This window comes from Fistularia commersonii, chromosome 25 (assembly GCF_037954325.1).
Source record: "Fistularia commersonii isolate RoL2024-O1a breed Wild chromosome 25, RoL_Fcom_v1.0, whole genome shotgun sequence".
In the NCBI taxonomy this organism is placed as follows: domain Eukaryota; kingdom Metazoa; phylum Chordata; class Actinopteri; order Syngnathiformes; family Fistulariidae; genus Fistularia; species Fistularia commersonii.
Genome location: NC_141308.1, coordinates 4,940,463 through 4,956,772, shown reverse-complemented (window position 1 = coordinate 4,956,772; position 16,310 = coordinate 4,940,463). Strand labels below are relative to the sequence as shown.

General features: G+C 38.4%; 1 protein-coding gene across 1 annotated transcript; it reads right to left on the bottom strand.

Moving 5' to 3' along the window:
• Window positions 1-890: 890 nt before the first annotated feature.
• Window positions 891-15,927, bottom strand: LOC147218913 (protein Wnt-3a). The gene is made up of 4 exons (XM_086173212.1): window positions 15,664-15,927; window positions 10,291-10,532; window positions 3,854-4,119; window positions 891-3,763 (listed from the first exon to the last, which is right to left on the bottom strand). The coding sequence occupies exons 1-4, from the start codon at window positions 15,753-15,755 to the stop codon at window positions 3,284-3,286; spliced, it is 1,080 nt and encodes a 359-aa protein (XP_086029338.1). The 5' UTR covers window positions 15,756-15,927; the 3' UTR covers window positions 891-3,283.
• Between the last annotated feature and the right edge of the window lie 383 nt (window positions 15,928-16,310).

Below are 16,310 nucleotides of genomic sequence, written 5' to 3'. Positions count from 1 at the left end.
TGAGTTTAATTTCATTGCAGTCTTTCTCTGGATACTACAGACAATATTGAAATATTTATCAAAAACATTCAGAGGCGTAATACACACGATCAACTACTATTCAAAGAGTCTTTCTTCTTATTTGCATGTTAAAAAGAAGATACATAATATCATGGCATGGAATCCATGTAACATTTAAGTTGTAGTTTCGATCCCTACCCCCAAGTTCAGCATCACTGAAATGTAACACAGGTGTAACAGGTCACCTGTACTATATATCAATTAAAGAAAAAACACATAAAACTATATATAAATATCTGTAGTTGTTGTCCAAAAAAATTTCCAGTTCTAGACTGCGGCTACAACTGATACTTTAACCTCATTTCCTAAAAAAATGGGTCATTAGATTCTGCGTAATCATACGGCCAGAAAGACAGTAAACCTTTGGTGAGAGAAAAAATGACTTAATAACTTTTGTATATAGTCACACTATGCATGTATTACTGTGTCTGCATGTCCATTCACATTGATATCATATTTCATTGTGTGCTAGACTTTGTGCGGGCATTCTATGTATGATATTAGCATTTTAGTCCAGGGCCTCAAACATTCATGGCCATCAGGGCAGTGATGCTGATGTAAATTCATTCACATGCACTTTATTATCTGATTCCTAATGTGTCAAGAACCTGAAACAACAGCGTGGAAGACTAATGGTCATTATAATACCTGGGGTTAATATAATCAACTCAAACATCCATATACTGTCAGGTCTGACCCCAAAATGTATTGTTTTTTTTTTTTCATAATAGTTGTAGCTTCAGAGCTATTACTATTTCTGTAGTTCACAAGCCCCGGCTCAGGTTCTGACCCACTTTGTGATGCCCTCATACAGTAAATAATGGAACAAATTTTTGGATGTTTATGTTTTATTTCTGTGTTACAGAGTTAAAATTTCAACATCTACTACAGGCAGGAGGACAAATGGCACCTGTGCACAGTCAGTGGAAAACAAAAAGGGATGAGGTAAAAAGGGATACAGTGTTACAAGTTATGACACTGTTTCAAAAATATTTCTGTAAATATATAATTTTACTTACTACTATTTACATAGCATGAATAAATAATTATAAAAAAGACATCCACAGTCTAGCCTGTACAAAACTTTGGGTTTAAAGGAATATTAGAACAAAAGCAAATTGTCCACACAAGCAGGTAATCACATAAAATGAACAGTAATAAATGGGAGATAACAGATCATGTACTAACAATGTTGTTTTTTATTGGAGTTTGTTAATTTTAGATAACCTAAATTTTGACAATAATTATGGCTGCTCAGAACACTTTCTGTCATGATAGAAAAAAAGCCTCCTAGGTGGGGAATTTATTTACATGCCTGAGATGCAGCCTTATATTGGTCCTAAATAACAATTCATTAAGAAGTGTACCAATAGAGGCTATCTGGGACCATTATATACAGTATGCAACTTTATATGACCTCTGGCCTTTGTTTACATAAGATTTCACTTTCCAAATAAATACTGGCTATGGGTCACTGTCTCATTGAGCACGTTAAACCATTATTGCTCTTATGTTTATCATGGCTATGAAACAAAGGTAACCTAAATAACATACAATTCTATTTTGGCCTATTTGGTTAAAATGGGGTTTACTGTAAGTAAGAATTAGTCAGAACTTCACATTTTTTTCCAAACTCTATATACATATATATATGTATATATATGTACATATATATACACATACATAGATATATATATATATATACACATATATGTTTGTGTATGTGTGTGTGTGTGTGTGTCTGTGTGTGTGTCTGTGTGTGTGTGTGTGTGTGTCTATATATATATTTCTTTCACAGAAAGAATTTGCTCATGCAAAAAAATAAAAAATATACATACAACATGTAGACAAAGACATACTGAATGTAAGAATCTAAACAGAGACAAAAATATTATTTTGACTTAGCAGCATTAAAAAGGAAAGTTTTGATAGCCTCAGTGTTGTTGCTTGTTGTTCAGTTCAAGAAATAAAAAGCCACAGCAGAGAATCATAACACAAGTATGTTTTGGTCATCTTAATAAAACTGCAAATTATTCTGTATTACACTGAACTTATATGACACGGGTTAGTTTGTGAATTGTTTGCCATTTGTGCTTCTTTTGTCAGGGAATACAGAATTGACTTCTACTGGATCAAATAATTAAAAAAACAGAAATATTCCTTTTTTTACATAAATTACCACTTTCAACCACCAGTCATAAGAGACATCGCTAATACTGATAAAAAACAAGGAGAATATGCTTCATATGTCTCAAAGGGACACAAGTGCTGAACTATAATATTCATTTGCAGCTCTCTGACCACCTCGGAAAAGAGGCGTTTCATTTTTTGTGTCTTTGGTCTTAACTCTGTGTTGTTCAAAACGTTAATACTCTTTACAAAGAACCTCTATATTTTTCAGACATTTCAGGGAATGTGCAGACGGCGTATATTCATATTTTGTTGATTTGCAGAAGATGTGGCTCATGTCTATTTTTCTGATCAGGTGCTACCTTTGTTAGCGTCAGAATTTGAGAATATGTAAACAAATTACAGCAATAACTACATTCATTCAGGCACAAGTGCATTCTTACCCAAATATCAGAAACATATCATCTCTATAAAAGAACTCACTCACACAGTGATAAAAATAGTTTGAAGAAATACACCGTCACACTCGTAATGTTTTGGAAGAGGATACATGCCTTTGAGTGTCTGATCCTGTAATTGTTTTTGTTTCGAAATGTTGTTTATTGTGGCAAAACAAGTCTCAAACCAACTATGGATGGCACAAGTAAAGATAAGGATAAGAGAGCTTTCATTGTTCACCCAATAGACAAGAAAGGAACGGCACTGCTCTACAAAATGAACTACCTGGAAGACAGAAAATTTTTACCAATATGATGTTTGTCAATCCGACAACAGTTCTTTCAATGCCAGCACATGAGCCCTCTTTTGTCATAACTGTAGACATTAACATTGCTCCTTTTTTAAATTGCTCATTACTCACATGCCCACCATGCCCTTTCATGCAGGTGATGCTCTCTGATAGCAACGTCTACTCATACTTTCCAGCTGTTTGAAGCAGAAAAAGGGGGCATTTTCAAACATTGCAGCCAAAAACACAAAGCATCCGCAAGCACTGATGGACTCCTCAGTCAAGTTATGCGTTCAGTGTCCCATATTTGCTCTTCTGCCTGTTGGTGTTTTCATATTTCGGCGAGTAAACCAGGATTGGAAGTTCTTATTTGCACGTGTGCACGTCATAGACTCGAACACACTCCTGGCAGCTAACATAGCAGCACCAGTGGAAAACACAGTGGCACTTCTCCTTTCTCTTCTCAGTCCGAGTGTTGTGGCCCCTGCCACAGCAGAGGAGGTCGCACCCATCGATGCCATGCGATGTCAGGTTGCAAATACGATCACGGGTCCCAAAGGAACCAGTCTCAGGATTAGGGTCACAGAAGTCAGGTGAGCTTTCATAATACACCAGATCTTGCTCTGTTGGGGGTTTGAAGTAATTGTATTTGGGTCGTAGGGTCTCCACCCATCCACGAGACTCCTTATGTTTCTCAACCACCATCTCAGATGCGCTGTCGTATTTGTCCTTCATGTAGTCGCCGATGACTCTGAAGTCAGGCTGGGACAACCAGCACGTCTTGACCTCGCAGCTGCCTGAGAGTCCATGGCACTTACATTTCAGGAAAATGTTGTCGTTGAGAGACTGAGGGAAGAACAATAATTTGTAAATCGAACATCTGTGAGAATAATATTCATGATATAAAGCAGGATTAACCGATTCTCAAGAGCTCACCATTCTGCCCGCTTCATTGTTATGGCGATTCATGGCCGAGCGTGCATCAGGACGGTTCTCCCTGGCATCGGCAAACTCCCGGGAAACCATGCTCCCAAAATCTACATCTTCACTGCAGCCTCCCCACTTCCATCCCTCACCAGGGGGGCCCTTGTGGCGTGTGTCACATCCGCAGATGGTGGCCGATCCCTCAGCGCAGGCACGCGTAACTGCAAATGCCACTCCCGCAGAAGCGATAGCATGAACAAATGCAGATTCTCGTGTGGCTGTAAAAGAGAATTACAGATATTTATAAGACCTTGATAACTGCAAGAAATGTTATGGGGTAACAGGATGTTTGAATGCTAATGTTTATTGTTTACGAAATTCACAGGCTTTTTTTTTTTTTTTTATATTGAGAATCCACATTTATAATCTAGGCCAGTGAGACCACGTTAAAGCGAGGCGGCAATATGTGGCCTCCTTAGCGTCCATACCTAGATAGTATTTAGGTATGTATTATAGGTGCTCATGAAGCCCAGACATCAATCGTCATGCCTCAGAATTAGGCCAGCAAGGCTTTTGTCTCTGTCTGGCATAGTTAACTGATGAGTCAGTGGTATCAGGATCTTCTAGTGAGATGAGAGGAAGAGACAGCAGTGACAGGCCTATAATTACGAGATCCAATTAGGCTTTTGAAAGGTTAGGAAAAGGCCTCACACTGCAGGGATAACTCATAAGACGTAACACAGAGAAGGAGCTAAAGTGACCAGAGCGGCAACATGAAATGACAATTGTTATGCAAGACCTGGTAAGGCAAGGCGAAGCGAGGCAAGGCAAGACAAGGCAAGGCAAGGATAGGCAAGGCAAGACGGCTTTATTTTGAGGCATGCTTATGACACAGCGGCTATTTAAAATGCTTGACTGAATAATTACACATCTAAAACATGTGAATAAGAAGTTTTCGGCTTTGCTTGAAAGATCTCCCAGAAATGTCCCAGAGGTCATTAATATGTTTAGGTATTGAGACGCAGAATGAGTTAAACACAAACAAAATCATTTTTAATATGAATTCTGATTAATAGGAAGACACAATTCTTCAACAGCCTATAGTGGTGGTAAAGCTGTCTAACTGCAAAAAGAGTCCATCGCAGTAATCCTGTTAACCAGAATAATTTCAATTAGACTCCAGGATGACACCAATATTGGTTCATTGGCTCTTAGTTATGAGGAAATGGGAGCTGATATATTCCTTCTGTTGTCAAAAGACAACTATATCACTTGTGGAAATATTTCTAATTTGAGTTTTATCAGTAATATTTTCTCAAATACATTCAGTGAAGTAAGATATTAAAGACACATATCCAGCGAGTGTCAATTGGGGAAGTGTATATGTATAAAGAGCAAGTAAGAAATAGGCAGATCATGGATCCGTGTTCCTTTAAAGATCAAGAATGCTTGGAAAAGGAAAGAGACAAGGTGCAAAATGCTGGGCGGAGTTGGAGCTCCTCCCTTTCAGCAGGTTCCAACCAGTTTAAGGTCTAATGGGCATTCGAAACAATGATGCAAGATAGAAGAGCTACTGTCAACGCCAACAACCATCCTCTGCACTACTGTGGGATTAAAATTTAAGGACGATTACTTTCTGCACATACAATATTCATATGATAAATTATTTCATTCTTATGTCTATAAATCAATCACTCATCAATGAAAATCGTATATGCCATGAAAAGCGTTATTTCATCAGTTTCCTCTGTTTTTATAGATTAGAAAGAAGAAAAAATTTGCTATTTCACTTTTGGACTATAAGTTAACTATTCAAAACAAGCCATAGAGGTCAGTCCTCTTAGTTGCTACTTAGCAATTTAAGGATGTGTGTTCAGCATAGACACACATTATGAATTATTTTTTACAACCGGATTTCTCTGTTGAGTATTAGCTCTGGAAAAAAAAAAAAACAGCAACCTTTGTTTACATTATGAATGACTTTCAGTGATAAAATAGACCAATTAGTGGGTAGAATAATTTCCATTGATAACATTTAATAACTTCTGGCATGTTGCTATAGAGACATGAGATGCCAACTAATGCTTAAAAAATACTGTATGGATGTTGATTTCTTGGAACAGAATTTTCATCAAACAGTACAAGGCAACTGTTCATGATGGACCAACATTCAATAAATCATATCACAGAAAAATGCTTACAATATAACAAAAATTAAACAAAATCACGAGCTTTGATATCTCTTCTTTGTCGGTCAGCATAGTATGTGTCACTAATTCAGCCATATGAGTTGTCCATAATGTGGCAAACTTACTTTAAAACCGTCATTGGCCTGGACGCCTTTAGATTTGAGCCTCTGAGAGCAAATTGTTCTTTTTAAAACACATGCAAAAATTTTTTTAGTGTGCTGTGGAGCCATTTATGTCATGGGGAAAAAATACTAATTTCAACTTGATAAAAACTGTATATCTGACCTGTTCTGATATGATGTCTGGATTCATCTTGGTGTCTAGTTCTGGGACCAATTAAGTCCCTTAATTAGAGCGACTTCACCCCATTTTCTTGGGATTTAGCCCAATTTATGTTTTTTTAGAACATTTTTCTTCTGACAATACTTTTCTACCAAACTTTGCAAGACCCTGGCAAGCCTATTGGTCCCTATGACCTGCTGGGGGGTTGAATCCCCTATTGTGCTGCCACTGTCACGCTGTGTTAATACCACAATGGTGCCAGATATTTTATATGAAATTTGCCCTGGCCAGTGATTAGTGGGGACCAAGTTAAGTCATAGCAACAGAGAACTATGCATTGGCTAGACCCCGCTTGTCGGCAGACGGGGAAATCCCTATTCAAATGGTTTAATAAAACAATCTAAAGGGCGTGTGAATGGGGAAAAGCACTTTTTCTCCTGCTTAATCTCATGGTTGCAAAGATATTGTGCTCTGAGCTGTGCCCAGCAGGGAGTGGGGCTAAGGTCCCCCCATCAACTCCATTTACCACACCCCTTCTTTCTTTCTTGCCCAGAGTTAATGATATACTGGTGTGCTAGTTTCTCTTCCCCAGCATGAAGAGATATACATTTCATGAAAAACAGTTTTCTTAGCTCATCCTACATAGTTACACTTTCTCATCCTCAGGTCAAAGGTCTTAACCCGCATCCCCTGACCTAGTCCCTGTCGGGTTTACATGAGCCTAATTATGCCTATTCATTTATTTGTTGTTGTTGTTGTGGTTCTTAGCTCGGCAAAATATACAGATGAGGTATGAATGCTACATGAATATAACATCAGTCAAATGGAACTGCAGTTATTTTTGTGCAAAATATGCAATTGAATTTTTGCGTAACCCCTCTTTAAATGTCATGGTCAGAATATTGTGATGACTCATTTTTATATTGTCTTTAGACCTGTAAAATTAAATGTATATATTTTTCAAATGACTGTGGCCCAAAATAATTCTGCCACTTGACTCATAAAGTGGGCCTGATAATAGGGAGGTGCTCTGTAAATACCAAGAATGCTCCAACAGCTCTGGGGATCGGCTCTGTGGACTAAGAACACCTGCACAGTTTTCTATTACCTTTCATCACAGGTAAATTCCAGCAGTGCATGTTTTGACACTTTACTTAATGTAAATTAATGAGTGCTGACGCAGACATAGCCTGGAGCAAGGCTCATGATTTGGGGTGTGGAATGGGAGAGAGACATTGGATTAGACCATGTTCACAAAAGACGATGCACATAAGAAGATGCTGAAGAATATGAGAATTTTATAGGGGAGAAAATCTGAACTCTTATATCTTTCAAAAGGCATTTGATTGTCTATGCCATGCAGTGTTGCACAGATAACTGCTTGCATATGTATGCGTGTGTGTGTTTTAAGATCTCAACTAGCATTTACAAATGATACACATACTAGGTCACAATCATACAGAGAACCTTTTTTTTATCCATTGGTCTCTATACTCTAATTTCCTCAAATTGAATCACAAAATCACAGTTTTCCATGGAAGTCAATCCTTTTCATTTTCATTGACTTCAGCTGGACTTAATGTGCTAAAACCAACATCAATACAGTGTCCACAGTTAGAGGAGTACATGCGCATTACTCACTGAAAGCAACTAAGCCACTGAGATCTATAGAGACAGCTACTCTTCAGCTTTGCCTCAGAAAAGCAGGAGGAAACAGACACACTACAGACAAACAGAAACCGGTGGGGACAATAGCCCTCTTGCACAGACAAACACCAGCATCAATCAAATCCAATGAAATGGAAGCCTTCTCCTACTAAGCCCTATCAAAGGCCTCGAACCCCTGAGTCACTTTCCTTGGCCTCTGACAAAGGCACTTAATCCAGCCACTTTGACCTCTCACATTATTAAGGGCCTCAGTGACCTTAATCCAATCAAAATGATTTACTAAAGCCCAGTGGCTGCCTCCTCTTTCCACTCAGTACCCCTGCAATATGGACTCGGGAGGTGAAGCACTAGGAATGATGAGGTGGCATTTTGCACCACAATAGGACTTGGATTGAGAACCACAATCATTGGCCAAAAACCGGAGCTCAAACTTCCTCTTCCAACTAATTCAGGAGTTTATTAAATGTAACCGCTCTAATGTGTATTCCACTTTATAACCTTCACACATGTTCTCTGTGTATTTAAGCTTAAAACCATAGTTACTATCTATATCTCACTTCTGTCTGGATAGTTTCCCTTAAGCGTGCCATACTTGTTTCATCTTTTTTTCTTTGTCCGTCTCTCTCTGTCTTTCAATATAGATATAAAAGATGAGAAATGATAAGGTAGTCTTTTATTAGTCCTGGATTGGGAGAATTAACAGTGTTGACAGCAGTAAGAATCAGAAAAAAACCTTATTTGTCCTGATTCTTCTGATTCTTACCACAGTCAACACTGGAAGGATGGTAAAGATAGACGAAAGAGACAAGTAAACGCTTAACCTGGTGTTTGTGTGCTCAAGACTTTCCGTTGAGTTGTTGTACATTTGAAACTGTGAGTGCGCATGATTGTAAAGACGGAGTGTATACAGAAAAAAAAAACATCCATGAATGTGCAAGGTATTGTTTAAAATGACCGTGGTACAAAGATATAGATATGGATATAGATCCAAATTCCCGGAATCAACAAATTTCACTAATTTCACAGCTGATTAGATGAAAGCAACTGAAAATAGTTCTGTAGACAACATTTACAATTTCATAGTTTCTACAGCATGGGAAATTAATCTTATTGTTTACATGTTCTGACAACATTCTTAATTGACTAGTTGGCATTTCAGCAAAGCAGGGATTTATTAAGTAAGAGCCCATTGACAGCCCAAGACAAATGTAAGTATGTCAATTACTATTCTTAACTGTAATCATTTTACAGGAAGGAATGTATTTAGTTACAAGTTTCACACTCTATACAAGAAGTATGGAGTCTACTGTGAGTTGCATTCATAAGGGATTCCCGCCCAAAGAAGACTCTATCAAGACAGAACCCAGTTCAAGTCATGCAAACTTGCTGCTGCATAATCACATGTATATGATTAGGTACATTATAATGAATGATGCTTGCAATCAAATGTGGCATTTGTAATGCAAATATAAGATTGCCGTTAATCTGTGCCTCTCAAGATAATCATTGGCAACTGTTCTCAAACTGTCTGCTGATGGTCATTGACTAGTATTGAAGGAAATCCTTTTGCATTAAGTTTGACATACTCAAGCCATGTATGAGCAGGTGAAACAACACCTGGAACCTTTGGCTTGATATCCAATCCATGATATCCGTGTGCTTTGAATTTTGTGTAGGTTTACCATCAACTTCATCACATTATTGGACCCAATATTTATGCTTTCACATAGATTAAGTATAGACAATATGGATTAACAATAGAAAGCAAACAAAGACAGTATTTATTGGCTACGATTATAGCGGTTTTAGATATCATCATATCAATGTCTTGTGAATTTTTACAACTGACTTGAATGTTTTTTCATGCTAAAAATGATCCTCAAAAAGTAGAAGATGAAGACAAAACAAAAGCAGACCGTCCTTGAGGTTTGCTTCCCGACTTTCAAGAATGAAACACAGAGGAACGAGATTTTAGAATGATCTTCTCTCAACAAAATCCTTAATCACTGACAATATTTGAATGAGCGATGAAAAACCACCTGTGAAATGCTTATGTCTGTTTTGTTCGATGGCTGTTCACATATATTTTTAGGCTAGTTAAACATTAGGTTTGTGCAGGTTTTCTACCTCTCCTGCCCTAATTATTATTTCTGAAAAGGAAATGATGCCAACAACAAGTTTGGTTGGGTTAAAGTTATCTTCTATTAAATGGAAATGAAACAGTTACCATGCATTTAGGATTTTATATCAATACCATTAAGTCATGATTTCAAGAATTTTCACAGAAGCGCTTTTACTGCTTGGCATTACCTTTGTCTAAAACCGGCCCAAAAATGGCCAGGTTGTCATTGACAGTGGTGCAGTTCCAGCGTCGACCTCTGAACTGGTGCTGGCACTCCTGGATGCCAATCTTCACGCCTTCTGCCACGCTGGGCATAATTTCCACATAGTTCCGGCAGAAACGCAACTGTTTGGGCACCAGCCCTGGAATGCTGCCACAGAGGAGAGGTTGAGTGCCCAATGATGAGTACTGGTGGCCCACAGCTAATGACCTACAACAAGAGGGGAAGTTGTCACAGTGTTAGTGTTTTAACATTCAAACTTCCTGTTGTGTTTATATGGATTTATCCAAACCCACATGTAGGTGACCAGGTGTGGTATAATTTTGGTGTGTCACGGTGTGTATATTGTCTGTATTAGATTATACCATTAGGTGACCATGTTTTATCCCTTAAACTACCCTCTTTACCAACACCTGGCCTTTGCACATATTCAAATTACTGCCCTGCTACTTCAATGTTTCGGTCTGAGATGAAAGTCGGTGATACATCTAGAGGTCTTCATCGAAGATAACCTGGAAAACGACACCTTGTTATTACCCTCGCAAACACATAACAAGCCTTTAGCTTGGTATAATAAGAGTGCAAACCCTGTATTGACACTTCAGAGTGTATTAAGAGTAGCACAGTGACCCAATATCTCCTCCCCTTTTTTCTTTGAGGATAATACTCTGCTGGATACTGGATACAACAAGTGCAAACTTGGTTCACTGATTACATTTCTCTGCTTCTGTGCTTTTTCTGGCTCTATATTCCCTGTCCCTTCAATTTGGAATATTTGTGAATGGTGATTACAAAATGTATGGCTTTTTTTTTAAACCAATTAAGTTCACCGTAATTTGTATATTAATGATTTTCATATAAAAACACAAGGCACTCCGAGATCATTTAGCATCATTTCAGTCAACTTAACCATACACCATTGACACTGTCTCAACAGAATTGTATTATTTAAAAGCTAATAGCTGTTTCCTTACATCTTTGGCAAATGTTGTACGGGGTTGGCAATACAGACAAGTCTTAGTTTCACATCAACAGTCAATAAAAGGCTGCCGACTGGTAGCAGTAATCTGATGATCCTCTCGTGAGTGAGAACAGAGACTGTAGCTTCCATGCAAAAGCAGAGCCAGAGCAGGTGTGCGCTCCTTTTCAGCTCAGTTAACTCGCTGTCACCTGTTCACTGTTGTTCAAGGACTAATTGCTGATTAGACAGAGATTAACAATTTCCTGACACTTGCTTCAGGCTGTTTTTTTTCTTGCTGATCTCACAGTCAAACGCCAAATAACCTCTGCTTAAAAGCTTGTGATGGCTTCAAACATGTTGACCTTGGATACCTCAGTTATGTAGAGCGCTAATAAAGCTGACGTGCTTTGCACCTTGAAACTCAATTTCCAACAGGTTGCAGGTGTTAACTAAGCCAGCAGTTGACCTTTGGAAATGAGCTACACTCCAATTATGCCAAAACAAGCGGATGAGCTATAATCAGCTCTGTTAGTAGGTGGATAATGGTAAAATGTTGGATTTCAATGTGATTGATGTGCAAATAACACCTTTAACAGAAACATTGTAACCATATTTGTAATTCAGTGAAAGAAAACAACAGAAACAACAAAACCAACACCCTGAAAACAACAACAACAACGGCATGATGTGGCACACTCTTAAATGAAGGAATGTGGTGATGAGCGCAATAACATCAAAAAGATCTGCTAGGCAAAAGACAGCTGAAATTGATTAATTTAAAATTTGGTAAAGGAATATCTGAAGAACGAAAAGAAAAATAATTTGCTCTGTAAAATGATGATGTATAATCATTGTAAGTCATACTATTACATACTACTGGTAACACACAAGAATAGAAAAACTGCATTGAACATTTTAAGAAAATGTTTTAAGAAATCTGTCATGGAATTTGGATGGCAAAGACCCTTCAAAACTTGCTGAATGTATATCAAAATGATGGAAAGACAATAGCAAGGGGACAGAGGAAGTCATCATCTGAAGTTGTTGTCCTAACATGATGAGGGAAGTGGGATATGTGTGCATATTTGGCTGAAAATTCAAGCGGGTAGTGAGTGTTTCTTGATGACGTAACTGCTTTTGTAAGTAGCATGAGGAATTGCAAACCCAATTATGCTGTACTCTCTCAATATGTGTCGATGTTTAGCAAAATTCTACAAATCTTTGGAAAGCACATAAACACTGACCCAAAACATAGAGTAATAGAGAAGCTCTGCACCTGAAGACATGAAAAAAAATCTTCAAAGTGTGCCTGCTCTTCTTTTATTGGAGACAAAATTGACAGTATTAAGGCCACAAACAGTGGCTGACGGAAGATTTTTATTAGGATTACGATGCCAGACAATTGAAGGTGAAAGTCTGCATATCAAATACACCCAGCATGCTTCACTTCTACAGACGCGGTGGTGTAGAGGCGCAAAATGGCAAAAAAATGTGCTCATTAGAGATCTTGCTGTATGTGTCACACTGATTTAAACAGATTCTGACCAATTTCTAGACTAGACTAGACTGGCGCAGTTAATCATAAATGAGACATTAGGTAAACCGGCAATGGCAAGTAAGCGAATTACTCCAAAGGAAATCACATTTGTCTGCCATTATTTGACAACGTCCGTCAGTAAAAAGAACCACTCCTATTACAAATTGTGTTCTTTTTGGCCCTTGTCAGTCCTTACCCAGCAGCAAATCATTCCCAGTAGAAAATTCAACCTTACTAGTGCAGACTTTTGCTTTGCACCAAAACACACACAAGAGTTGAACATTTTGAAAAAAAAAAAAAAGGAACTGTCTATTGTTATTGTGCAACTGTGTGTAAATGGGACACTTATAAATAATTTGAAAAAGAAGAAGTTGTGATATCAAGCTCCTAGACTGTCTTTTAGTTCACACAGGTGAAACAGGTAATCTTTTCAGGTAAATCTAACTCTGATTGCATGATTATTGAGCAATACATTTATGTCAACAACTATCAAAAAAAACAAAAAACGATAAATCAAAGGCCATCTTGTCTTTTTCCTATTGGAGAAGATTGTTTTTTAAAATTTCTAAGGGAAAATTAGGTTTTCTCTTTGGTCAGCAGGTTAGGGTGCTTGAGTACTAGTCAGAACGGCGCTTCTAGCATTTCAACAAGGTCATCTTCTTAAAAGAAACCACACTGAGTACTCCACTTCACTTTTTACTGTGTTAGGAAATGGCTTAAAAGTGGAGGCCTGACTAATGACTAATGATGACTTATGATTTTTAAACAATGACTGTTGTACATTTCAGTTCAACTCTTAGAATTATGAGACATTCTTCCTTTTATTTGAATTCTGCAGCAAACTCAAGTTCGAGCCCCTTCGCGTTGTTTGCTTTGGGATTCAAAAGTAAGTACAAGCCTGTTTCCACACAAAAAATAACCACTTCAGATTAAACTGTTAAACTAAATGTTTGAACTATACATACATCACATTCATCTTTTTTTTGTCTCCATACAGACTTTCCCCCCCCTCTCAAATAAGTGTATCCAATGCAGGTTTAATGCATATTTCAGCAAGCCCAAGCAGGGTACCTCAGAATTACCACTTTACTCGTGGGGCCTGGGGCCTTGGAGTCGACTTTGACATCAAGAGAATATGTTTGGGAAAAGGAATGTGCGGCAAGCTTTCACCTCAAGGTATTTGTCTTCTAAGGTGGGGTGGACCGGGGAAGGGGGTGGTGGGTGCAGTCAGGCTATGTCATGGCAGGTCGAAAAAGAGGCAGACATTAGTCTGTCTTATTGGAGACTACTGTGGCATGGCGGGTGATGCAGCTGCAGAGGCCACTTGTAGAAAACATCATTACGAGTTGCTTTTTGCAGAAGCGATAGCTATTAAATTGCTGACATGCTGTTGGCAAACAGAGGAATACCGAGTGCAATTCTCAACTTGCTTATCTGACGCAGGATAAGTTAAGTTCATCACCGGGCTCACAAGCTAAAAAGCGGTGCTGCAAAAACTCATCTTCATGTGCTATATCTGAAGTCAGAGATACTCAGTTCCGGCAGATGTGACAAACTGACATGTTTGTTTAACCTGCTACTCTATTTAGTTATTGATCAGTGACCGGCATAGAAATCGGCTATCGCAGCTGGTTGTTTCTGTTAGGAAGAAAGTAAGGAAACCTGTTAACCATTGTCTCAAGTGTGGTTGCCTCTGGAGAAAAAGGAAAAAGAACACCAAAGTGGAGTGTGACACGTCTGACGCTCGTTTCTATACGTAGACATAACAGTGGAAAAGTTTGCGCACGTGTAAGATTGTGAAATAAGAATCGATTAGACGGATTTTGCTAAATTGCGACACTTATTTGGCTCTATCTTTTTCCAGTCTCCCAAACCACGGGGCCAACTGCTATTTTGGCATTTCCTTCCAGCTGAGCATGTAATTAGCTTCTCATCAGTATAACCATTGGAGAACTAGTTAAGGGAGGTCAATTAGGATATTTAGCCAACCCCTACATATCAAGCAAAACAGTGTTACACCTCTGCTTTTTTCTGAAAGAACAACAGCGTTTGAGCTTATGATCATAGTGAGAATTATCCAAAAGTATCCAAAAATAAGACATGAACTTGAACTACTCATTTACATTGTTAATAAATAATAACTTTATACTTAATAACTAATGCAGAGTTCATTAATAAATCAGTGCACCTGCTACACAGTCTTGGAAATAGAAAAGGGAATCTGCAACCGATGCAGATTCTCATGGAAGTATTGAATGTCATATTCTTAATTTTTTAAAAATGCTTAGAGAGTCGGTGTGACCAGAAAGCTGGTGACGCATTTGTGGAATCGAATTAATAAAATTAAAAAAAACAAAACAAATCAAACCAATAAAAAAAGGCAAAGTTGGACTCATCAACTTCCCAATACATTGATTGAAACATTATCCGCCCTGAGGCCCAGAGGATGGAGTGCGCCCCCCCACCCCGAACACGCTCCCACGCACACGAACATACACTTGGGTGACCCAGCGTTGGGGGATACGCGCACGGACGCTTGTGCGCGTACGAACACATACATTGACATTCACTGTGCACCTGCTGCTAAAACTAAATATATTAAATGAAAAAAAAAACACAAGGGAATCGTCGGTTTTTAAACACGCGCACACGCAAGCGCGTCTCAAGATTTGAATTAAAGATTGTGCTGCGGATAGAAAACCCACTTTCGTCACGCGTCGACTCGAATAAACCAAGAATCCCCTCCTTTTTCCCCCTCTTTTTTTTAAAAATTCCGGGAAGAAATGACAATTCAAATTAAAAGAAAAGAGAAAAACAACAACAACAACAAAAAATCTACTTACCACCAGATTGGATAACTTGCCATGACGTGCGTGAGCCCACACAGCAACAGGAAACATCCAGCGTATATCATCCTTAAAGTTCGGCCGAACATGGCCAGCAAAAAATATAGAAAAAAAAAAAGAAAAAAAAAAAAGAAAAAAAACCCCACAACTTGTTCCTTTTCTTTTCTTTTTTTTTTCTTCTTCTTTTTTTTTTAACGCGCTCAACCCCTTAAGCGCACTGCTTGGCTGTTTATTTCTATCTCCCTCCCTCCCTCCCCCCCCCGCCCCCCCCCAAAAATATAAATAAATAAATAAATAATAATAAATAATAATAATAAAGGGAAAGACAGGAAAGAAAAGAGAGAGAGAGAGAGAGAGAAAGAGAGAGAGAGAAAGAGAGAGATGCGACTACTCCTGGCAGAACTCTAGAGGCAAATATTAAAACGTCAAAAGTGTCTCTGTGGCTCTCAGGAGCCAGTCAGCAGGGACCGCCGAGGGGGAATTCTGATGATCTGTGTTCTCTAGTCAGGCAGGCACTTGGAAGCCAGACAGCCAGAATGAGCTAATTTTAAGATGTGTTTTAGGGCTCATTGAGAATTGCTCGCATTAGCATGCAGTGCGTGTGATATATAATGTTGTTTAAAGGAGAGAGGGAGGGTCCGAGG

Coding starts and splice junctions, on each gene's coding strand:
- LOC147218913 (XM_086173212.1), bottom strand. CDS start 15,755: ATGTTCGGCCGAACTTTAAGGATGATATACGCTGGATGTTTCCTGTTG. Junction 10,533..15,663: donor GCAAGTTATCCAATCTGGTG/GTAAGTAGATTT, acceptor CTCTTGTTGTAG/GTCATTAGCTGTGGGCCACC. Junction 3,764..3,853: donor ACAATGAAGCGGGCAGAATG/GTGAGCTCTTGA, acceptor TTCTTCCCTCAG/TCTCTCAACGACAACATTTT.